The sequence below is a fragment of the Tympanuchus pallidicinctus genome, unplaced genomic scaffold (assembly GCF_026119805.1).
Source record: "Tympanuchus pallidicinctus isolate F22 unplaced genomic scaffold, pur_lepc_1.0 scaffold11, whole genome shotgun sequence".
Lineage (NCBI taxonomy): Eukaryota > Metazoa > Chordata > Aves > Galliformes > Phasianidae > Tympanuchus > Tympanuchus pallidicinctus.
Genome location: NW_026294627.1, coordinates 13187712 through 13213760, shown reverse-complemented (window position 1 = coordinate 13213760; position 26049 = coordinate 13187712). Strand labels below are relative to the sequence as shown.

Here is a 26049-nt window from a genome sequence, read left to right as displayed (position 1 = left end):
TGGCAGCCGTCCGCTTCCAGCCAAGACTCCTCTTTCCCATTGATTTGTTACCTCCCCACTGGGAACCTGGGCTTGTCATGCTGAAATTAATAGATGGTATCTCAGGTGACTTGCCTTGTTTTAGTACCGAAAAATGAAGCTATTTAATTTGATAATGATGCAGGGGTATAATTAGAGCATGTGTTACCCGAAATATTGGAAGTATTCTGAAGTAGCTCAGTGCAGTATTTTTAGATAACCTTAGTGTTTGCATTTTCCCTTCGGCTGTTACCTCCTGAAGCAATAAGACAACCACAGCTTTACAGCTTTCATTCATCGTTGAATTTGTTTGAAAAAATACACACGTTCTGTGAATTGAGATATGAGAAAACTTCGGTCAGAGTCCTCCTTCCTTCCTGCTCCTGGGGAAACTGTAGCTCAGAATGCAAAAATTTCATCCCACCTCACCTCCATGTCCCAAGAAACGGTTACCATTGGTTTCCTTAGCAGAAAACTGTAACAGTTTTTACCGCTGTATCAATCTTTCTTTATGTTGATTTCAATATGTGATTCATATGATACAGAATGTTCCCAAACTCCTTTTATTATCTTGGCACTGTAACTACTGCTTCATTCTACCTTGCACATTTTGGCATCAGGCAGTGGCATTCACACTGGAGATGTCACAATGGTGCCATCCTGGTACAAGAAAGGAATCTGTTTCTCATCTTTTCGTTCTTGACTCCAACACATCGCTCTTCAGGTGCTTTGTTATTTTGGTGCCTTTTTAAAATCTTTTTGAGAAGCTTTTCTGTGATGCTGAATATATGTGTTCTTGTAACAAGTCCGGCTGCCATCTGTCTGACACTCAGAATCTGATCTTTTTCTCACATCCGTTGATCTAAATCAAGAATAACCTCAGTTAGAAGTTAAAAGCTGACACTGGCTGTACAATTAGTGTCATATGAGAGTAATTCCCCTTATTTTTAAAATTTGAAAGCAAATACAACTGTTCTTTCTGAGTGAACATCTCTAATACTTTTACACAGATGTAGGTATGTCTTCATTCCGTAATTCTATGAAGATCTCTGTTAAGTAAGGAAGCACTAATGTACGCATGAGTGTGTGTGAATATATATACTACAGATCTTGCCTACAGTAACTCAGCATGTGCATTTTAGCCTTAATGTGGCAGCAATTTGTTCCTATCCAAGTGCTTGCAAAGTTGAAGGGTGCTACAGGTTCCTAATGCCGATTCTTAATTTTGTTCTTTTCTTTGGTAACAGTTGGGATTGAGACGCTGAGTCAAAATTTCCCTCTGTTATCTCCACTGATAAAAATGCTCTGTGTGCATCTGATGCTGCAGAGATGTGTGCAAAGAGAGCTCAGGGGTGATGTTCTTTCAATTCAACAGGAGCAGGGGCTGCCAAGCGCTGCTCTGGGATGTGCAGAGCCTTGATGTGAGACGCAGGAAGGAGCCTTCAGGCTGAAGGAGCTGCACAGTAGCAAGGAGCAGAGTAGCAGGGGGCTGTGCAAGAAGGCTGGCCCTTAGAAGTGGTAGTGCAAAAGCATGCATGAACATACAACCATGTTCTGTGCAGTGCATTCGTGAGCATGGGTATGGCTGTACAGCCAGTGGAAATTGCATCGTATATCACTTGCGGTGCTGCTCTCAAATGTAGCTGTGGTGTGACTGCGCAAATACTGCTTTTTGAAAAACAATGGGGAGAAAAAGTTAACAAGTGAAGCTCTACACTGCAGATTGTAACCCAGCCCCTCTGCTTGCTCTGGGAGGACAGCTTCCAGCACCTTCCAACATGTGTTATTGCAACTTCTGTCTCAAGTGTGTCTTCAGAGATTTTCCTGCAGTTGTTATGCTAGAGGATGGAGGGGTCTGACCTTGAGTCACCACAGGGTGATTTTACCTTCCTGGTGATTCTTAAACATTTCCTGACATACTTGGATGGCTGAATGAAAGACACCACCCATTTGAAATTGCTCCCCCAAACCCTCTCTATTTTAACAGCCAGAGATGAGAGGATGGAGGGCTTCTTTCTCTACCAAAGCAGCTGCACAACTTGGTGAAAAGTTTGCGGTGGTGAGGCAGATGAGCAGAGCTCCCCGTGCATCCTATATGGGCGTTGCTGAGCAGGGTGCAGCCAATGCAAGGAGAGGGGCAGCTTCTGGCTGCAGCTGCACCGTGCGCACTGCAGCCCGCATCTCACTGACCTGTTGTGCACAGGGAGCTGCAGCCAGAGGGATGAGGATCGCAGCCCAAAGGCTCAGGGCGACCATGCCTGGCACCTGGGTGTGCAGGGGGTGTTTTCTGGGACCAAACTCAGCTGCTTGGTGCAATACATGGCACAATACATGTCCAAATGCATGTCACAAGCAGACTGAATGATAGTTTTCTTTTAATTCTAGCTTTACTGTTGTGTTCTATTTTAAAGGATTAATTTTACACCCACAATGACATAAATTTTGAGTGATTATAACTAGAGTTGATGATGCTATGAGCTGTAAATTACCAACATCAATTTTTCTGCCTGTAAGGGCTCTGCTATGTGGGAATGATATCCTAGCACTGGTGGATGTGGTTTTATTCTTCAGAAATGCCATTTATTTTCTCACTAAACTCTAGTTCCTTGCAGCAATTTTCACATTTGCTCCAGTTCCATCTTGACTTGTATCCAATCCCAGGCTGAAAATAGAATCAAAACCAGAAAAAAAAAAAAAAAAAAGAAAAAAAAAAAAAGAAAAAAAAAAAAAGAGTAATTTGTCACTGGTTTGAAAACTCAGATACTCTGCTCCCATCTCAGGGGCACAGATTACCCTGAAGGAGCTGAGAGTTCCTGGGCGCGCGTTCAGAAGAGGCTGTGTACCCCGAAGCATTGTGCTGATCCTTCTGGAAAGAGAATTACAGCATGACACAGCGTTAGGCTGACTTACATTTCTGGTCCATTTTATTTTCTGAATGGCCCATGCAACAAATCTCTTGAACTATAAACATTATTAAGTGGGAATTGCTTCTGGTATACTTCTCTCTTCGTGCAGAGTTATTCCCACTGTCCTTTAAAGGCTCGAATGAAGACACATTAAACTTCTTGTGAGGAAGCTGCTACTGGTTGCTGCCAAATAGTTTGAATTTAAGAAGTCTTTTTTGAATACAGCCTTCTTCCTGACAATGGGAAAGAAAAAAAAGAACCTGAAGACTACCCCTAAAGTTATTGTGTGGGCTATTCATGGTGTCACTGCTGAAACTTCGAATTGTTGAATTGTAGCTAAGAATCTCGGGCAAGGGAATTTCAGCCTTGGCAAATGAAATATTTCAAAAAACAATTTAGCTGTGCCCAAAGGACTTCAGCTTTTACTGACCTCAGTTCAGTTCTGTTTGGGGTGAACTTGAGCATTTCACATCCAGTACTCAGACCCAACCACAGTGATGGATGCTTTCTTAATGTTTGTGCAGTCCTGGACTGAAACCTCAATTTTTCAGTGCTTGGAAAAAAGCATTTCTTAGAAAACATTCATACTTTTCAGGCATCTCTGTGGCCTGGAAGCAGAGACCACGTCAATATATGACCCTAAATTGCAGTGTGCAGTCACAGCTACATAAAATTGAGAGTGAATGTCCTTCATTCACATTCTGCTCCAGCAGAGAGGTACCACTTTACAGCGGTTCAGTGTAGCCCTGGTGAAATTTGGAAAGTCAGCAGATAAGCCCTTTTTTCTTTTCTTTTCTTTTCTTTTCTTTTCTTTTCTTTTCTTTTCTTTTCTTTTCTTTTCTTTTCTTTTCTTTTCTTTTCTTTTCTTTTCTTTTCTTTTCTTTTCTTCTCTTTTCTTTTCTTCTCTTTTCTTCTCTTCTCTTCTCTTCTCTTTTCTTCTCTTTTCTTCCCTTCCCTTCCCTTCTCTTCCCTTCCCTTCCCTTCCCTTCCCTTCCCTTCCCTTCCCTTCCCTTCCCTTCCCTTTCCTTCCCTTCCCTTCCCTTCCCTTCCCTTCCCTTCCCTTCCCTTCCCTTCCCTTCCCTTCCCTTCCCTTCCCTTCCCTTCCCTTCCCTTCCCTTCCCTTCCCTTCCCTTCCCTCCCCTCCCCTCCCCTCCCCTCCCCTCCCCTCCCCTCCCCTCCCCTCCCCTCCCCTCCCCTCCCCTCCCCTCCCCTCCCCTCCCCTCCCCTCCCCTCCCCTCCCCTCCCCTCCCCTCCCCTCCCCTCCCCTCCCCTCCCCTCCCCTCCCCTCCCCTCCCCTCCCCTCCCCTCCCCTCCCCTCCCCTCCCCTCCCCTCCCCTCCCCTCCCCTCCCCTCCCCTCCCCTCCCCTCCCCTCCCCTCCCCTCCCCTCCCCTCCCCTCCTCTCCTCTCCTCTCCTCTCCTCTCCTCTCCTCTCCTCTCCTCTCCTCTCCTCTCCTCTCCTCTCCTCTTCTTTTTCTTTTCTTTCTTGTGCTAATGTTATGCTATAGTTCTGTCTCATATCCAAGTTCTTTCCATATATGTCTGCTTGCAAACTCTACGTTTCAAAATGAAGACAAAATAATCTGTGTTTCAATTACAGGGCTCAAAGCATGTTTGCAGCTCGGTGTGTAAAATCAGGCCCAGTGATGCTGAGAACACTGGGCTTGTCCTATCCTAGCAGAAGAAATTCCTTGAGGAGCACTGACACGTAAAGCTTCTCATTTCCCACATAGCGTAGCACCAATGATTTTATGAAGTAGGTATGAGTTTCTTTCAAAGGTGAACAGGTAGCATGAGAGGTCGATTATCTGTCATGTCCTCACGTACTGAATGTCTTCTTCCTGCAGCACGGAACAGATCTTCTATCCATCTGAGACATGGCTGAAATTCAACAGATGAACAAAATGATCCCAGGCGCTATTATAATGGATAGCACCCTGAGATATTTATCCTTCACTGTCAAGGAGTTAGACTGGATGATCTAATAGGCAATTTCCATCCATAATGTCTGCGATGCTTCTAGTTGAAAGGCAGCTGGGGATACAGGAATTATAATTTCTAATTATTAGTTAGCACTGTTTTATTTTTTCAGAGTGTTTGCACTGTTATTGCCGTGGTAATATGGGGTAAAATACTTGGTCTCAGTGTAATTTATTAAATTGTTTCCTCTGATGTGAACAAATCTTTGTCTGTGAAGAATACCCCAGCTTGTATGAACTGAGGAGCAGAATGCTCTCAGCTTTAGATGCTTAGTAATACAGAGCCCTGGTGCAGCACCTTCTCCTCCTCACGTCTGGATGATGATGTGCTGCTGTCGGGCAGCTCACTTTGCATCCAGCTGTCAGCCATCCCACTCTGGATCTCCACGCACTCCCCTCCTGGGGGGTCTGCATCTTCTCCTCTTGATAGCAAATCAGGTGCTTGTTGTGATCTGCAGGCAGTTGGCGCTCTTACATAAAACACAAAATTCTGGTTGCAGGAAGATGATTTTCATGGTTACAGAGAAGAAAACTGAGTGCATCCTAAAGGTTAAGAAGCTAGAGAGTAAAACAAATATTTTTTTTTCCAAATTATCGTAAGCATCACTAAAGATGTTTTTTTTTAATTTTCGAATGGTTCATTGTGCTGGGGCTCTGCATCTCTGTTTCTGATTTTGGTCTATGCCCTTTCATTCCATCCTATTAGGAAGGATAGAGAGGGATCCAGGTCCTGCCAGGGAGCCTTCCTCCTTTCAGCATCATCAGAAAATTGTCAGATGCCAAAGGAGCCTTCCTTTCCTTTCTTAGTTCTGTTTTTCCTAGTTGCAGCAATTTCAGTACTTATCTTCATAAGCCTGGCATTTGGGAAATGTTGATAAATGTTTGTCCTCAGCTGGAGCCTTGTTTCTTTGATTACTGCCTCTTTAACATCAATATTGTTCTGACCAGAAGGACAGGGAAAGAACAGATTTCAACCACTTTCATGATCACGAGTTCAATATTAAAGAAAAAATCAACAGCAATGAAACTATTTTTCCATTTATTTCCTTCCATGTTGTCCAGATACAAGTGTGCTTAGAGATCTGTAATCACCTAACCACAGAAACTTTGCTAGAATTGTTTTTGAAATACAGAAAAATAAGTGTTTTTCATTAATGACAGTTCAGCAGTGAAACCCTCAATTAAAACCTTACACATCTGCTGAGTTAGTGATTGAAGACTACAAATTTAAAACACTTAAAGCAATCGGCATGGAAGTTCTGATTTGGCTGAGGTCACAGTAGCTCACCCCTCCTGTGTGCAAAGTGCCGTGCCTCCAGGAGGAACACACAGCTCCCTAAGACAAGGAGTCTGAAGGAGCCCCTTGACCTGACGGAGTTCCTTGAAGAAATTCAGATAGAAGTGAAGTGGTTTCTAGCTGAGATTATTATGCTTTTCAGAGCTTCAGCTTTCGTGTTTAAAATTTTTAGCACTCAAGTTTTTAAGAGCAGAACTGTTGAAGTACTTCTGAAGCACAGTAGGAGGCACTTAGCTTTTACCACGAAAAGTCTCTGAAGCTTTGTTAGGATTAAGGAGAAGCTGTGCCTAGCTGCTTTTTTGGTTTCTGCTGCTCATTTGGCTGGGACATGCCCATTTCCTACAGTCCCTTTCTCCTCTAGTACTGGCTGGTCATCATAAGATGCAAAAGGAATGGGATGGAGAACAAAAATGCATTTTTGTAAATGTCAGCAGTGTCATCTAGGATACTCTGTTTAGTACTATTACCACCTGGTGGGGTTTGTCTGTGCACACCTGAACATCAAAAAGATGTGCAAGTCAAAAGCAATTGGTCAACATCCTCTCTAGGCAAATGACACAGATGTTTCTGAAGACTGAGTCCTTAGACTTCTATTAGTTGCCAACTGTACAAACAAGTGTATCACTTTGGGCACATACAGTTAGGCAAATGAGTCCTACCGTTTCTTTCCAAAAGTGCTGCAATTAAACGAGAGACATTTCAGAGGTAAAAGGAAATGGTCAGGGAAGAGGTTAAGGCCTTCATCTTCTGAGGAGAGATTGGAGAGTTTATATTTGATTGCCCAAGGAGAGACATTTATAAAATAGATGCAATTAAATTAATCTAATCTTTTTTTTCAGATGATGCATGTTTAAACTAGAATTCCTTTTCAAAGTAAGTTGTCTGAATTTGACAACAACAAAAAAAACCCCTTAATCATCATTTAGACAAATACATTCATAAAGATTTTCCCCAGTTAGTCTTGAAAACACCCCTGAGGGTATTACTAATCTAGCTTAGGGGTCTTGATTCAGTTTTGCATAAGAGCAGAGTGAAATCTAGTGAGAGGGGCAGATTTCTCTCCAAGTGCATCCTGTAGGCTGGACACCACAAACAGAGGTGTCTGGCTGAGTCACAGTTGCTGCCATGATGAGGTTCCATGGCCAGAATCACTGCCTGCTACTGTGTGCAGTAGTGGCCTGCTCTGCTTTCAGTGTTGAGTTGCAAGGTAGAGGAGGTGCAGGAAATGGTGAGCAGGTATAGCTGTCATGGCAGATGAGCAATTCTTCAGAGACCTTGCAGAGCCAAGAACCTGAGCCCTGTGTTACCATGAAGGACAGACAACTAGAGACAATATCAAGGGGCAAGGGTGGAAACTCTTGACGTGGGGGAGGCTGGTGTTGTGTTACTCCTGACAACAAACCAGAAAACCCTTTTTCTCTTACATGAAGTACAGTTCAGCAGTTACAGAGCAGGGATAGTACTCTGGGGAGAGGTGGGAGAGGTGACCCACCTCGTGGCGTGGCATCAGAGCCAACTGACCCTCCACTGTTAAAGGCTCCAAGGAAAGGAGGGTAGTAGTTATCACAAACTGTCTCCTGAGGAGAAATTTATCTGTCAAGCTATCTTGCTGCCTCAGTAGGCATGCTGCTTGCCAGGAGCTTAGACATGGTATTGCATGCTGGCTGCCGAGACTCATCTGACGTTGGGATGCTGAACCCTGCTGCTCATGCATGTGGGCATTAATGATACAGCCAGGGGAGCCCTTGAGAATATCACAAGTGTCTACTTGTCTTTGAGGTCAAGGGCAAAAGTTGTGGGGCCCAGCTGGGGTGTGTTTGATCCTGCTGATGAGTGGGAAAGACTCAGGTTGGAGTCGATACATCTTGTGAGGCAGCCTCTGTGGCTGGTATTGCTGGAAGGGCTTTGGTCTCTGTGGAGCAGGGACTGCTGAGGAAGAATGGATTCATCTGACAAAGTGGTGTGAGGATGCCTTGACAACAGGCTTTGTAACCTTGTGAGAAGGGCTTTAAATTATGTTTGTTTGGGAAGGGGTTTCATTCTCTGAAATGAAGGCTGAGGAACAGTGAAAAGTATTTTTTATCACAGGAAACAGCTCTTGCAGAATGGAGAAGGATTTATCTGACACAAATGTATAAAAAAAATCTCAATGTTTACATCTATTTCAGCTTATTTTTGTAAGTGTACACATTTCTACACATTTGAATCCCAATGGACAGACAAACTCCTACAATTTGACATTAAAAAGAAGTTTTTACACTTGCACAAACCTTGTATAATCTTTTTCATTAATGCTTTTTCTGGTACCTCCTTCTGCCAACTCACAGGCGACTGGTAGGAAGAAAGGTCAGGTCTTGAACAGCTGAATCTGTACAGAAGTTGGCAGAATCTGAGACTTTCAAAGATGACGGTGGTTTGAATGAGATCTCAGTGGTGTTTTTTCAAGAACAAAATGGCTAAAGTTATCGGGCTGTTTGACTGTTACTTTCTAAAACAATTACATGTCATTTCTAAAAGGTGAAGAAATACTAAATATTTCTAAAATTTGAGTGTCTGATGCTGCCGCTGAGTCTTACCGAAATATTCCTGTGCCTTTGGTATAGAAGGAAGGATATTTAAAAGATACTTAAATTCAAATTGGGTACCTTTGTCTGCTTGTTGCCAGACAAAATGTACAGGTGAAAAACTTCAGATTTAGTACATGCTGGTAATTTTGGAAGAGTGATATTTTGTCATAAATTACTTGGAAAATTCTAAAGAGATTGACATGGATTTTATATTTTCTTGATTTACCCAAAGATTTCTCAGGCATTATTTCAAAATAATAGGAACAGCAGCAGTACCAGTAGTCAGTAGTAGAAGTGTTTTGTTAGGTCAACACTACAGTAGTATTAATAATGAAAATAAACACAGTCATGCACATATGTTGTTTGTTTGGTGAACACCTACTAAAATAAAAACAACATCAAAATGCTTGAAGCATGTCATGATTTTCTTTTGGTGAACTTGAGCGTTTGGATGATTTAAAAGATGATGGAAGAATTATGGCTTGCTAGGAAAGTAAGCCAAAATAAGTTACGTCTTTATAACATTCTTTAATGTAAAATGCTCTAGGGAGCATAGAAAGTTTCAAGACCCTATGCCTTTTCCTGGAGATATGTTTATCAGAAAATTATAGCATTTACTTGTGGGCTATTTAAAATTAATTATTTTAAAGTAATGAAATAATTGGCATGTGGTAATTAGTGAGAGCTAATAGTGAAGTGGTTACTTTGTTATGGACAAATAGCTTTGTAAGCAACATAAATTTTGCATCTCATTTTAAAATTAATTCTTACTTAATGAAGAACTAAGATACTAGGAATGAATAATATTTCTGTTGCTATGATGGGCACCTGGCAGGTTGATGACAAGAAGGAGTAAAGCTGGAGAATTAAATAGTGTGTTGGAAGATACGTTAATTAGACTGTGCCACACTTCCCTAATCTTATGTTTTTGTGGTTTTTTTTTTATTCTTCCATAGCCTCAGACTATTCGGCAAACTCTTCAAAGGACACTGCAGTATTTTGAGCATCAAGTTATTGGGTAAGTCTTACTTTGAGGTAATGAAAGATGCATGGATGTGCTTTCCTTTATGCTTTCAAAGTCACAGCCTGGGCTGACTTTAATTTTCCTTACAAACTGCTAGGGAAGCTCTGGAGTAGCAGCACATACAATGGATATTAGTGATAAACTGCTGCCCAGTCCTTTTTCTGTGCAATCCCATCACACCACGACTACTTTATTAACAGTGACATTTCTTGTCTGAGGAGAATAGGGAATCTTTTTATAAAAGTGTAGCACCTACTCCAGTTTGCTTCTCATAGAGCCAGATGAGATTTCTGGAAAAATTATTTGTTCTGTGAGCTGAGGCCCCAGTCTTGCAAAATTGTACATAATTTTTTGGTGCATATGTGTATGGTTATATACTTGTTTTTTGTGTGTGGGTGGAAGCACGGCAGGGCAGAAAATCATCTCCTAAGAGTTTATTAAGAAAATTAAGAGATAACTGAGGATTTAAATATAGTGATAGCAACAGTCATCATAGAAACCTGAGACATTCTTTCATTGATCAAAATAATCTCCTTACAACCTTTCCTTTACCTACTCAAGTATTTTGGTTTTTGCAGACAGCTCACATTTCTAACAGAATACAATGGATGCTTGTTTGTAGCCATTAAATGGCAGTGCCATGTGACAAATGAGGAATGCTGTCCTCTGAATTCAATTACAAAGATGTAAGGGAAGTTTTTTTCAACCTGCAGTTAGGGTCTTTTTAGGATTTATGACATTGTTTTGAAGCTCAGTGCACTGGAGGAAATTTCCTTTGCCTGTTTCTCAGCGTTTGGTTAAAATTCAAAGGGAGCCCTAGCTTGGTAGGTGACTTGCAATGTTAGCATGCCTGGATAGCACCTGAGGGCAAGAGAAGGCAGCCAGTCTTGTCAGGCAATTATGATGTCCACTATGGGACAAAGAAAGGGAGAAACCTTCTGGCTGCTAATATTTTCAGTTGTGAAAAAAATTGTGTGAAGCTTCATGTCAAGAGATTCAGTGGGTGAGACAGAGCCTTGTGAGAAGCATATGTGCAAAAACAATGCTGCCTATAATTTATGGCCACACGTTGTTTAGATATTCTTATTTCAGTGGACAGAGTTTAAGAACAGGACATTCTGGAAACCTGTAATTCCTGTGATTTACAATACATTTTGACTCAAGTTTTTGAACACTTGCATAGGTTAAAATAAATCACAGTGAAAGTAGAATCTGTCTGTAGAAAATGTCTTATATTTGTGCTGTCCTTATACGCACTGTGGTGGGCCGCCCTCTGCCAGGCTCAACCTCACTCCTTTATCCCTGCCTCCTTTCCTTCCTCCCTCTGAGCCATGGAAGGCATTGGCAGGGGGTGCTGAGGTCAGCCATAAACACTGTTGCTCTGCTCCAACATGAACACTCCTTGGCGTATCCCCCTGCTCCAAAGCGGAGTCCTCCACCAGCCACAGGGGAATAGCTGATCAGTACCCGGGGTACCTCCTACCCATCCTCCTTGGCTGCCCCTGCTGCTGATGCAGTTGTTTCTCACACTCTTTTGTCTCGTTCCTCACATCACCAGGTGTTGTTTTGCCCTTTATTAAACATGCTTTCCCAGAGGCACCATCAACATGGCTGCTGGGCTGCAGCCATGCTCAGTATGGGGCAGCCTTTCCTCACAGAGGCCCGTGTAGCCCCACAGCCAGCACCTTTGTAATGACACCCGTACACCATAAATGCTTATTAAATCCCTTGTCCTTCTCAAGAGCAGAGGTGAGGAATGGCCGTGGTGCCATTCCAAGAAGCCTGTGGTGCAGCCTGCAGAGGCCTCATCTCCTGCTCGGTTGTGGCTTTGGGCTGTGACTTTGAGCTCAGGCACTGGGACAGGACATGGCCTGCTGCTGAAGCAGAATAAGGGCTGCTGTCCTTTGGCATGGCCTGGTGTCACCAGGGGCCTCTGTGAATGTCACTGTAGAGTGTACTATCAGCCTTTGCTTTGCTCCACATGAAAGACCAGTTTGTTGTTGGAGTAACCTGATGGGCAGCTCTGAATCCATCGTAGCCTTTTCCACAGGTGCTGGCAAATCAGGTTCTGGGCTTTTCAGGACATGATCAGGTGAGAAGTCCAGTCTTTAGTGCTGTTCATGATTTATGAAGTATAAACAAAGTGTGAAAGCACAGCAAAACTGTTAATAAAATACTCATTTAAAAAATCATTTCTCTGAGCACTGAGCTAAATCAATTGCATATTTTGCCAAGAGCATTGTCACTCTGCTGTAATATTTTCTTCACTTGTATTGGCTCCTCTGTCCTCATTATCACCTGCATAAAGCTTTGTTTTAAACGTAGTATGAGCTTCTGTTCTGTTTCCATTGAATTAAGGAAAAACAATGCTGCAAAGCTAAATCAAACAGAATAATTTAGATGTCAGTTCTTTCCTGTTGGCCTGAGCACAGCTCTGTACATTTCAGCAGTGGTGGGATTCTTTTTAATTTTTCTCTAGCAGGCTTTAACACAACTTTTGTTTCTTCAGAAGATAATCCACTGAGAAAGCTAGGTTTTATTCTTGCAATGCAAGAATAAATCTTGTAATGTGACATGGAAGATTTATTCTTCTTATTAGTTATTCTCCATTGTCTCATAAACATCTTGCTTGGAGTTTGCTGTACAACTTTGTTAGAGCATCACAGCAGGGGTGACGTGACAGATATGCCTGATACCCTTCCCTCATGCCTGAACCCTTTGGAAACACCTTCTTTCTCATGTATTTATTCTCACTGGAGATAATATTCCAGATTCTAGTATAATACCACATGCTATTAATCCAGTGTCATCTATGTGAGAATATGTATGAAAGGGATTGATGGGAAGAGGGAAGAGATGGGGGGGTTAGCGACATCATTTATTACCATTTCTGAAAGTTATTTATCTTACATTTGTATAAAGAGATGATATATATTTTTTACCCTTTTACTCTAGGTACAGGGATGCAGAGAAGAACTTTCACAATATATCAAACAGATGCACCTACACAGACTGCTCTGGCAACGAAGAAACTGAAGATGTCTCAGGAATTCTCCAGTGTACAGCTAATGTACTTGGTATGCATTTTTTTAAGGGAATTTGTTTACTTCATTTGAAAAGTTTATTGACCATCTTATCACCAACAAAGAACCAAGGCATTGTTCCAACAAAGAAAATTCAGGAAGCAGCTTCATAAGTAGCTGATATATCATGCCCTTTTCTACATATATTTTATGCCTTTAAGGCAATCTGGAATGACTTTGCAGTCAGGAAACTTTACAGACAGATCAAGCTTTAAGCCTTAGGTTATACTTCTTCTAATGTTCAAAATTTCCTTGCTTTTCATTTGGAGCCTTCAGTAAGCTGCTGAAATTAGGGTGGAAGGTGCAAAAGATGTAATTTTGGTTCACTGGAAGTCGCCTTTGACCTAATATACAGTAATATACAGGATAAATCTGCAGACTTTTTATGGCATTATGCAGCTAGAATTCTTTCTTCAACAGGAGACATAGGAGTGAAGTCTGACCTTAGATGATAATTCACAGAATCATAGAATCAGGGAATGGTTTGGCTTAGAAGGGACCTTTAAGATCATCTAATAAGTTAATTAAAGACGTGATGTACTTTTTGTGTCAGGAGAATAATGTAAGGTCATAGTCTACCCATGTTGCAATGTGGACCACTGTATCCTCCTGACAAGAAATTCCTTCCTGAGGCTATCTGATTTGTGTGTCAGTCTTTTCTATCTCAAACAGTTAAACAGATGTGGTGCATTCTGTGAAACAGCTTTTGTGTTCTTGCTTAGAGATGAATGTTTTTTCAGTGATCAAAGTGTTTTTTCCTTTGTCAAGTGCCTTATTTTGCAAGATGATAAGCACCTTCAGGGAGGTTCTGAGTGCCTTTAGCTGCTGTTCAAAGCTGTGGGAAGAGGCTGTGCTTGGCACCTTCCATGTTTGGGCCACTAAGAGAACACACTAAATTGTAAATATGTCCAGGATTAATTACAGCATATTTTGTTTGCATCTTTATATGATTGATTACTAACTCTCAGAAATAAATGCTATGAATTGTAAGGCAGGACAAAAACAAAGTAATGATTTTATGTAATAACACATACATATTAATACTGTTAATAACTCCCTGACAAATTAGATTTTCAGTACTTAGTTCACCATGAAACAATATATGTATTCCAAAAATAGTTACAAATACTTTTGGCTTCAGAGTGCTTTTAAATCAATATGTCAGTCCTGATCTGTTAGCATGGCTGAGTGGTGATGTGTAGCTGTTTTTTCGGTGGTATCCTCACAGTCTGTGTTGGGGGCAGATCAGCTCATTGGGATCCCAGTTTATAAGCAGCATCTGGATGTCACTGTCTTTGGGAATAAGTAAAATGGGTTTTGTTGGAAATAAATTTGCAGGGATTGACTCTTAGAAAAGCACTTCTTTGAAGATAAAATCTGAGTTTATAGTTAAAAAAAAAAAAAAAATTCCATCTGAGCAAAGCACTAACAACGAGCAATAAAACCAGTTTTTTATTGTAACTGTTAGTTCCTTTGGAGGCTGCGTAATTAATTCTCACATACAGTTATTTTTCTGGTTGAATAGGGGTTAGTGAGAGAATTTTCTGTACAAGAAGTACATTACTACTGAGATGGGTATGTGGAACAATTGGCATTGCTGACAGAAGAACGAGAATGAATCTAACTGTGGTGGAGGCTAGAGAAACTGCTGAACCAAATCTAGCACTCAAGTTATTTATAAGAGTGGTAGCAAGGATTCACTGTCTAGTGCTGCAGGGAAATGTATTCTTACAGATGCTTGGCATCAACCTCCTGATCTCTTACATTAGATAATGCCAACACAAATCACCTCTCCTGACCCTGTAACTGCCTGTAAAAGAGTCATTTGGCATTCCTTATTCATCCAGTGAATGCTGAGATCATTAGTAAGCCTAGAAGACTGTGAGCACATTTTCCACCATGGTCCTGGTGCTCACACTGCTCACAGCACAGTACTGGCTGCATGCTGCACTCCCAGCTCAATGCATACAATTCATCATGTGTGAACACTGGAATTTTCCACCTGTCAAGTCATGACAAAAGTACAATACCACCTTCCTGCAGTGGAAGGGCCTGGTTCTTCTCATCTTCTTGGTAAGTTATTCCTGCTACAAGTCTAGACATCAATAGAGGTATTCCTGCTTTAATCCGCAGTAATTAATGGAGCCACGTCCATCATGCTCAAATGCTGTGAACCATGTTTGATACCAGATCAGTGGTACAGTTTCCCTTCTGGTGACAGCTTCTGTGACTGAAATATTTAATTTAACTCAGTGTTCTTTTCATAATAGTACCAACAGCTTATGATGGGCTCTGTTTTTTTTAAGTGTGCATGCATACTTTTTACAGTGTCCTTCATAAGCATATTATACAAAGGAAAAATAAGTAACAGTAGGTTGGAAACTGGGCAAAATAAAAATCCCAGCCTCAAAGAGAGCATTTTAAAATAAAATATTTCAATGAATAAATGCTGGTATGTTTTATCCTGTTGACCCAGACAATACCTTTATCTGACTAGGTAGACTGTTCAGAGCAGATTTTTGCTGGTAAACTGAAGTTATTTCAGGAGTAATGACAAGATTTGTATCATCAAGCATATTATGTGGATTTCTACTGCATTTCCTTCCATCTTTTATTCAATTAATTAATTTGTGCAACACAATTTTTTTTAAATCTGTTCTAAAAAATTGGCTTCTAAAACCTTAAAGCACAAACCTTTTTTCCTTAAAGAATGCACAGCTTACATCAATGGCAGCTAAGTTAGCTCCACAGGTGGACTTAAATTCATTGTACAAAGTTTTCCTGTCAGATATTTTGCTCTTACAGATTAGTAATAAAGCTCACCATCTTGATCTTGCTTCTGTTAGTGGTATGAGGACTTTGAGTCTCTGTCATTACTAAGTGAATAACTTTTTGGGCATCTTCCATGTGAAGGATGATATGACAAGGATACAAGAATTCTTGGATCTTCTGGCGATATAATATGTGGGATTCCACATTATAGCCCTGTACCATCAGGAAGATAAACTGCATACCTAGATTCAGCCTCCCTGAGATGCTGAGGAGGAGGTGGAATTCACTGTTGGTGTGGGAATTCAGGGAGCTCTTTCCCTTGGTGAAATTTGCTTGTCACTACTAAAGAAGATATGAGCTCTAGGCTTCTTTATACTGAGCAAATCATGTCATTTCTAGATATAACCGGCAGGTTGTTCCTTCATTTAGCCCACATAATTCCATAAAAGCCTTTTGTTCTTTGTACATTTGTCAGAGTGGAATGTCTGTGTTTCTTTTCTGAAACTAAGAAAATCTCAATATATTTTCTAGTTAAAAAGGAATAAACTTGAGATCTTTCTGGTAACTATTAAACAATAGTGGCACACTGTTGCTGACAACTACTGCATTTGAGAAGACAGGAAATACATTAAAAAGAAGATATCAGGACAGATCTCAGCCTACGATGAGATTAGATCAAGTGATGTAAATGGAAAAGATGGACAAAGGCTTGGCACACTCTCTGCTAAACAGATGCCTGAAAATTGTAAATGCTTGTATATTTAAAGCACATAAATTAGTTTCACTTTCCATTTCCTTTGAGCTAACAACTGCAGATAGTCATTAGGATGCAACTAATTTAGGATATACTGCTTGATTTATAATTAAAGCTGTTGGTTTACAAATGGTGTAAAAGGAAATGTTACATGGCCCAAAGGACTGGAGAGACTAATGGATTTTAGTAGTACTTGGAACTGCATCCATCCTCAGGGGTGTCGAATCTTTACACATAAGGCTCCTTTTATTTAGCAGATATTACACTGCACTGGCAACACAAAAGTAATCTAAATAAAACCCACGTAGTTAATGAGACTTCAAAACTGAGATGAATACATCTAAATTAGAAAAGGACAAATACTGATACCAAATGGCCTTAGACTTTGCTGTTCTCAAACCAGAACTATTTATTGTTGGAAAGCAGATGTACTATCAGTGCAGTATTGAGCAGCTTGAAGTTATGATGTACATTACCATCTTGTAGAAGTCTATTTATAAAGTAGAAGACATTTTGGGCATGATTCATTGACTAACTGTAGGAGTTTGTCATTATTTTAGGTGCTGTGGAGTATCTAGTTTAGCCTATGTTAAACCTTCAGAAACATATAGGCCTTCCATAAGCCTCTATTCTGGCAGATTTAACTATATATTTGTCCTTTTGCAGATGTCTTGGATGCCCAATGAAGTTTCAAGTGGGATTAAATTTTTGTATTTATAACATTAGATTTATATATTTAATCATCTGAATTGAGCCTTTTATACATGTGGGGAACTATGATAGATGATTTTGCATTTCATGGGAAATGTTTTTAGATTTCATTACAGTTGTATTCTTTCTGAGAAATGAAGTTCTCCTCTCTATGTAAATTCAAAGACATAGGTTTAATGCAAAAGCAAATTTAAAACTGTTCTTACTGCTGTTTGATCTCTAGAGATAACACAAAGCAAACTGTATCTGCCTTCTTAGGAAACATCAATTTACTAATTGCAGTTCTTTGATAAACTCTGTGCGAATAGAAGTAGTGAGGTTTCCAAGATGCGATGGCGGGAACACAATGATTGCCATGCTTCAGGCAGTTTGCTTTTGCCCACAGCTGCTACTGAAAGTACTATATGAAGGAACAAAAAAATAATGCTGCCTCTTCTTTATAGCTGAGTTGAGCTTTCTGTGTCAGTAATTTGGTGCAGAATCCTTTACGGGTAGCCTGAGCACAGTTGATTGAGTCCTCACTGAGTGTAGTAATTACAATTTTTTTTTAATACAGTATTTCTAACCGGAATTTGTTGGAGGAAAACTTCAACACCTTTAACAAGGAAAAAAATGCCCCATTAAAAATTCAATAGAACAAGTATTATGGTGAACAAGCATGAGGAATACTTTTAAACAATAACTGTCTTTTTTATTTTATGAAATGAAAGTTATAGGGGCACTGGATGATGCAAGGGAAGTATAGTAAGGGAAATATAGTGCAAATTTTACAGTTGTGTCAAAGTCATATATAACGGCATAAGATGATGTTATTGCATTTGAATAAAGGCAGTAAAATGATAATAAGAAAAATACTGCCTGAGTTTCCAGGATGATATAAATTCATTATGATAATCAAGTAAGATCAAAGTCTTTTTACAGTAATTAGATACTGGTATTAGAATCATAGAATAGAATCATAGAATAGCTCAGGTTGGAAAAGACCTTAAAGATCATCGAGTCCAACCACAACCTAACCATACTACACTAACAACCCTCTGCTAAATCATGTCCCTGAGCACCACATCCAAATGGTTTTTAAACACATCCAGGGATGGTGACCCAACCACCTCCCTGGGCAGCCTATTCCAGTGCTTCACAACCCTTTCTGACATCCAACCTAAACTTACCCTGGCACAACTTGAGGCCATTTCCCCTCGTCCTGTCACCTGTCACCAGTGAGAAGAGACCTGCCCCACTCCCTCTGTAAGCACCTTACAGATACTGGAAGAGAGCAATAGAGTCTCCCCTCAGCCTCCTTTAACCCAGACAAAGGAGGAGGCCACTAGGGTCACTTCAGCATTAGCCTGTACACATAAAATTCTTTCTTTTATTGAGAAATAAATGTTGCTTTTCCTACTATTTTTAAATTATACTTTGGAATCTGGAACTGCCACCTGGCTTTGTGTTGACAAGACTGTTTAGGACAAGATTATACTCATGACAAAAATCTGCTAATACAAAAACATTCAAGGACTGTTTTTTTGTTTTTTTTTTTTCTTTAACTGAAGGTGACACAATCATAGAATCACAGAATGGTTGAAGTTGAAAGGAAACTCTGGAGATCATCTATATAGCCCAGCCCCCCTGCTCAAGCAGAGATAGTGAGCACATTATTCATTGTCAAGTCCAGAGAGGTTTTAAACATCTCCAGGGAAGGAGACACAACCTCTCTGGACAGCTCTGTCACCCTTACAGTAAGAAACTTTTTCCTGGTTTTCAGACAGAACTTTCCTTGTTTCATTTTGTGCCCATCACCTCTCATCCTATCAATGGGCACCACTGAGAAGAGTCTGGCCTCACACTCATCCTCCTGACATCCTTCTTTTAAATACACAATGATTAGATCTCCCCTGTGTCTTATTTATTCCAGGCTAAAAGGCCTAGTTTCCTCAATCTGTCCTCATATGAGTGATGCTCCAGTTCAATGATCATTTTAATAACTCTTTGCTCAACTTGCTTCTGGAGCGCCTTGTCCCTCTTGTACTATGGTATTTGGGATTGGTCGCAGTACTCCAAGCATGGCCTAATCAGAGCTGAATAGTGTGGAAGGACAATCTCCCTTGACCTGCTGGCAATATTCTTCCTAATGTTCCTCAGGGTACCACTGGGCTCTTGGCCACAAGGGCACCTTTCTGGCTCATGGTCCTTGCTGTCCATCAGGACCCACAGGTCCTTCTCCACAAGGCTATTTTCCATCAGGTCAGCACCCAGCCTGTAGTGGCACACGGCGTTATTCCTCCCAAAGTGCAGGATCCTGTACTTGCCAATGTTCAATTTCCTGAGTTTCTTCCCTGCCCAAGTATCCAGCCAATCAAGAGCTGTCTGAATGGCAGCACATTTCCTGAGCTTGCCTGTAATAATATTAAGGCAGACAGTGTCAAAATCCCTGCTTAAGTCCAGGTTGGTAACATCCATTGCTCTTCCTACATTTGTCCAGCTAGTTGTCTCACTGTAGAAGGCAATCAGGTTTCCTCTGGTGAATCCATGCTGGCTATTCCTGATCACCTCTTTCTGTTCCACATGCTTAGAGATGGCCTCCAATCTGAGCTGTGCCATCCCCTTTCCAGGAATGAGGAGAAGCTGACTGGCCTGTAGTTCCCTGCATCCCTCTTCTTGCTCCTTTTGAAGATCGGGATTACATTTGCTTTCTTGTAGTGCTCAGGCATCTTTCCTGATTGCCATGATCTTTCAGAATGATTGGGAGTGTTTAGTTTTCTTTTCATTGCTGATGTATTGGAAAAGGCCCTTCTTGTTGCCCTTGACATCTGTAGCCAGATTTAATTCCAAACGGGCCCTTGTCTTCCTCATCACATTTCTGCATGCAGGATGTTTGTTTTAGGAGGTTGTTTGTATTTATTTAATTTTCTCAGTGTTTCATCATGTCTATTATTAGAGATAAAATTCCTGACTAAAACAGACCAGCAGTTTGGTCTATCTTGTGCATACACATTTTTCTATTCTGAGTTAATCTAATTTCAGCTGGTACTATGTGTAACTCAATTCAGAACTAGAATGTTTTTAAAAGTAGAGGCACATCCTGGAGTCAGATCATTGACTTGAATATAATTGGATAATTCATGTTGTTTGGAGTTAACATGTTATGCCCAGACTGAACAGACAGTCTTCTAGAGCAAACAATGGACCAATCTAAGATAGTCAACAAAATCTTTGGCCAAATACTAAGATAAAGCTCCTTTCATTGACTGTAAGACGAGACTTACCAACGTAGCATTAGAGTATGGGGTATTGGATTACCAGTCCTACTTACCCTGGTTTTGGTCAGTGGTGCTAATGCAAACTACTGTTTTAACTGTAATGTTATAATATGCTTGAAAGACAGCTCCTTCATCCATGCTATTGTTAAGGAATGCTGCATATTTGTGTTCCCATACTATTTGGGCCTCCGCAATCTTACAACCTTGGATGCTCCTGCTGAAGTCTTGTGAGTGCTCATTTCTACAACCATACTTCTTTTGAAGTTCACTCTACACTCTACAGAAAAATAAGATTTACATGTATGTATGTTTGTGTGTACCCATGAAAATGATAACTTCTTAAATTCTTGTTATTAATATCCAATGCTGACATTGGATACTGGTTAGAATTTAATTATTTTGTGGTCGCAGTGAGAATTTTTATGGAAAATATTACATTACTTTTTTATGCTGATGTAGTAATAATGAGTCAGTAATTGGCATGCTGTTCTCTGAATTGGGATATTAGCAGGCATTATGTACCAGAGGTAATTTTTTCTGGCTTAGCTGATGATCTGACCATCTGTGGGCACAAAAGATCCTGGGAATATTACTGTAATAACCTACTTTAGTGACCAAAGTTCATTATGAGTAATGGCCTTCAGTTGAACTTTCCCAAACTATTCCTATTGCTTTGTCATGTTGTCCTGTTTATATATGTAATTTTAGAATTTTAATCTGCTATCAATCATGCTGAAGGGCCAAACAAAACTCTCATTGCAGATGGTTTGCAAAGGTATGGAATACACTAATCCCTTGTAAATATGATCCTTGTATCTCTGCCTATGTGCATGGGCCTTCCTTGAGATGATCAAAGGTTATAGTCAGCAAATGACAGATGAGTGACTTCTGTCCTGCTATACCTCTTGGGCATGAAAAACTCTTTTCACACTATTCTTCCAAATTGTAAAGCCTACAAGTAATTTAAACAAACAGTAAGAAGTTTGGTGATCCATTTGGATCGTATCTATGTTATAAAGCATGCTGAATACATATTAAAATAAAGGGCCTATTGCACCCTGAGGAATGAAATTGCTCTTCATTTCTGTTAGAACTCAGGATCAATTTTAAGGTGTTTGAGTGGTTCAGTAGAATTTAATAAATTCAATACACTGGAGGAACTGTGTAATTTATTTCTTGCAGGATATTTGTAATTCACATACAGCTTATTTATACTTCTTTTTCTTCTATCACAGCTTAGTAAAACACAAATATAGCTGATGAATTTTGTAACTATGCTACGTGATATAGGATTAATGTCAGATGAGATTTAACAGAGTATATCCTACCTAAAATAAGACAGAAAATGTTCAATAACCATCTTAAAAAAATATATTTTTTTCTAGTTTTAAAAGTAAATAAAAAATGGGTAGCTTTTGATAAAAAATTATATCCAGAGACATCTATTACAGATATTTCCTTTCCCTTGTGCAATACCAGCCTTATCACTTCTGTAAATCAAAACCTTTTGTATTGCCCTGATGGAGACCTGAAGTGACATTTAGAGATATAACAGACCTGTCTCAACTAATAGCAATTTAGAAAGTTCTAAGGGGCATGGATTTTTCAAAAAATAGATGAATGTAGAAGCTCAAAATAGGGAGGTTTTGTTTTCCTTTTCAGGCAACAAAAAAGTAACAATTCTTTATTTCTATTTTCTTGCAGTGCCCATATCTATAATGAGAAAAATATTTTGTCCATAGAAAAAACCACCACCACCACCAACAAAAAAATCCAGCTACTCAAGTGTATGGCTTTGCACTGCTTTTGAAAGCCTCACTTCGCACTTTTCATTAAAGTTGAAATTAGCATTCCAGAAACTCATTATTCAAGCTGGTGAGAGCTTGGTCCTTTGAAAAACAGTAAACAAGAGGGGCTATAAAAGCAGAAACCTCTCCCATGTCTGCATCAGCAATGGCTGGTATACACCCTTGGCTGGGTGTATTTGCACAATAGACTACATGTGACACACACTTAAGGGAAAGTTAAAAATTAGGGAAATTATAGTGTGTTTTGGCTTCCAGCAGGGAAGAGGAGACAAGACAAATGTAAACCTCACACTTAGCTGGTTAGGATCCAGAGTTGAAAGCATGAGGGATTGAAATGGCAGACAAAAATGACTACTAGAATGAAGCAGCATGTTTCAGGCATCCAAGGGTACCATTCAGGCATTCCTAACTACCACAGAAAACAGTGGTTCCATGGGTAAATAAACAGTGAAAAAAACACTCTTAATCACTTGGAAAAATACTGAGAAAACAAACAAAGGGATGATGTGACACAGTAGCTATGTATGTATTTGACATGAGTGTCTTGTTGTCCTATAGGTCTGAAATTTGAGGAAATGCAAGAAAAATTTGGGGAGGAATTCTTCAATATCTGCTTTGATGAGAATGAAAGAGTTCTTCGAGCTGTAGGTGGGACCCTTCAAGACTTCTTCAATGGCTTTGATGCTTTGCTGGAGCACATTAGAACTTCATTTGGAAGACAGGCCACCCTGGAATCCCCATCTTTCCTATGCAAAGAGCTCCCTGAAGGCAATCTCATGCTTCATTACTTTCACCCACATCAGATTGTAGGGTTTGCAATGGTGGGAATGATAAAGGCAGCAGCAAAGAAAATTTACCGATTGGACGTGGAAGTAGAACAGGTCACTAATGATAAACTGTGTTCAGAGGGGACGAACCCAGGTAATTGCAGCTGTCTGACTTTCCTTATCAAAGAACACGAAAATGCAAATATCACAAAAGCACTTCCATCAGGAACTTCCCAGTCTCCCTTAGATCTGAGGATTAGTATCAGCACCTTCTGCAGAGCGTTCCCCTTTCACCTGATGTTTGATCAAAACATGTTTGTTCTTCAGCTGGGAGAAGGTCTAAGGAAGCAGCTCAGATGTGATACCCACAAAACTCTGAAATTCCAAGACTGCTTTGACATAGTTTCTCCTAAGATCAGTGCCACATTTGAACGAGTCCTCCTGAGGTTATCTACTCCCTTTGTTATTCGGACCAAACTTGAGGATTCTGACTCTGAAAATAAAGACAAGGTAAGAACATTAATTTGAAGGACTTATGTGTCCTGTATATGTGTGTGTGATGAGAGAGGAGTTTTTGTTTAGAAGGAAACATCTAAAGTCCTGTGTACTGTGAAAAGCTCAATTATGCCTTCCAAACAGGGTTAAGTGGTATTCCTCAGCCAAGTGAGTATTTTCCTAAATTATTTACAAGCTTTGCCTGAGATGCTGTAGGAAATCGTGACACTGCAATTGAGGAAATTCACTTCAGTGAAGTTGCTTAGTTCAGTTTGAATCAGAAGAGTGAGGATTTTTAGAAAATGCCCATTTCTAATCCTTAATTTCACTCCAGCTATATTATGATAACAATAATAGTTATTAAATAGTTATTAAACTAGGGAATAGCTTTCCATATATTTTCTGAAAGACTCTTGCTGCAGGGCTCACATAGCTACTTTAATATCCTGCTTCCCAATTTGGAAACACTGCTTTTGTCTGTGTCATATCTCACCCTGCTTCCAAAAAACCAGAGCTGTAAATGGTACCAGTATCACTTAACACTAATTTTAATATTTCCCAATAATTTAAAATAGTACTTGTCCTCCTACTCTGCCTCTTCCTTCAGTGTTTCAGAAGAGAATTACCTCAACTAGTGTGCCTTATATTGAGTTCCGTGCATCCCATGTGAAAGTGTCTTCTAGAATAGACCTTCACAAAGACTTGGTGCCTTCTTGCATATCCTTGAATTCATGGAAAAATTTTTGCTGCAAAGTGAGATTCCAGCTTCATGCACTGACACACTTAATACTTTGTGCTTATATTGAGAGTGTGTGCTTGGGTTCTTTCGAGATACTTTGGAGATTTCTTAAGTGAAATAATTAATGATTTTCAGAATTTCTAAGAGTTAGCAATCAAAAACAGTCAACCCTAATCACACTGATATTTACCTACCAAATTTCTGCTTAAAGATGGCACATATACAATTCAGATGATCTGGATATGACTTCCAGATGGATATGATGGATATGCGCCTCTACTTTGCTGCTTACACTGGGCCAGTGTCAGAACAGCTCCTGTGACAGCAACATACCTAATTCCGGGCTCTTTTCAAAATATAGCCAATTCTGACAGCAGTAGTGTTTTCACCTTCTCTTTCACACTGCTCTTTGGCACCAATAAAAATACTTCTGCTTCATTTTCCCCTTGAAACAATATTGCCCCAAGAGAAGCAAACTGGTACTTCTCATTTTGTATGATTTGATGTATTCAACCTACTTAAAACCAAGAGGGATTTTGTTTTTCAGAATATATCCTCAAAGTCACCTGAGCCTGTAATTATGAAAAGAAAATGCTGCATGAAGAATTAGAGGTTTTAGCTCTAAGCTTCCTTGTGGCATGGTTACTTATCTTTTGAAAGATGTTTGTGCCATATTCTTTCCTGCCGCCTCTCCATCCCTTCCAGGTGTCTTCTGCCCTGGGACAGAGTCCCAGCTCCTTGACAACCTTTAGCTCTTCTTGAATCTGCTGTAAATGACTCTGAAGAGGAGTGTGTTGACTCCTAGTTTTCCTAATTGTACATTAACAAACAATCTCACTTTCTTACCGGGTAGTGTATACCTGTGGCTTTCTCACAGGAGAGTATCAGGGAGTGAAGCTTGCTGGAGGCAGGTTTAGCAGCCAGCTTAGGAAGAAACTCTACTTGCAAATGCTTGTTCTGTACCATCAAGCTCAGTCACTACAGGTGAGTTATGAATTCAGTCAGTGTAGTGCCCAGATGCCACTGAGGAGAGTGACCCTCTCTGCCTTGAAGCTGTGTAGAGTCACATCCTGAACACCAAGTGTCAGCATACTAACTCAGTGGGAATTTTCATTTTTTGAGAGGCAGTTAAAAGGAAAGATCAGTAGTTAGGGGTAAATTGTTTATTGAACAGTAAGGTGTAAATGAGAGATAAAATGCTGATGGCAAAGTGCAGGAGACCTGGTTTAAACAAGTGCTGCAGGTATGGGAACAACAATGTATAGGTAACTTCTTCTGAGTCACTGATTTTGTAAGTACTTTCCAAAGGTTTCTGTGAATAATTATGGCATTAAACAAAGCTCAGCATGTGATTTTGCTAGGTACTCAATTTTTTTTTTTTAATTTTTTTTCAAAATGTAAGGTTGCACATACTCAGAGAGGTCATAATTGCCTTGCTTTCATAGATTTTGATAGAAGTGACATGGCAATACTTTTATCTCATGCTCAAGTCCTTAATTTTCTACTGGATAGAAAAAGTAGACTGAGCTTTGAAAACTTCATGCCTTGCTGTACTCCCAAGGCTCAGGTTGCTCAAATATCTCATTCTGGAACTCTTTTCAATAGTTTGGAAACTGAGTTTTGGACCAGTAAGTCAGTGCTGTGAACAGGATCCCAGAAACAGTCAGCAATAACTAGTTTATGTATTTTCCTGTTTTTCTGTCACATATGTTTATTTAGTTTTTATTGGAGTTGCATCTCACTTAAAGAGATTTCTTTTTTTTTTTTAGAGGACTCTGCTCTGATCTCACTACATTTCAAACTTGGTTACTTTAAATGACACTTGGAGGGATGCAACCCAGATGACTGCTGCAGTTTTTAAGCTGCTTAGATAT

General features: G+C 40.0%; 1 protein-coding gene across 1 annotated transcript in view; it reads left to right on the top strand.

Annotated features, from left to right (window-relative positions):
* The window catches only part of GUCY1A2 (guanylate cyclase 1 soluble subunit alpha 2), a 141876-nt gene that overhangs the window by 1306 nt on the left and 114521 nt on the right, over window positions 1-26049 (top strand). The window contains exons 2-4 of the mRNA XM_052671243.1: window positions 9722-9783; window positions 12745-12866; window positions 22733-23451. Coding sequence (XP_052527203.1) covers window positions 9722-9783; window positions 12745-12866; window positions 22733-23451 — 903 coding nt within the window. The remainder of the gene's footprint in view (window positions 1-9721; window positions 9784-12744; window positions 12867-22732; window positions 23452-26049) is intronic.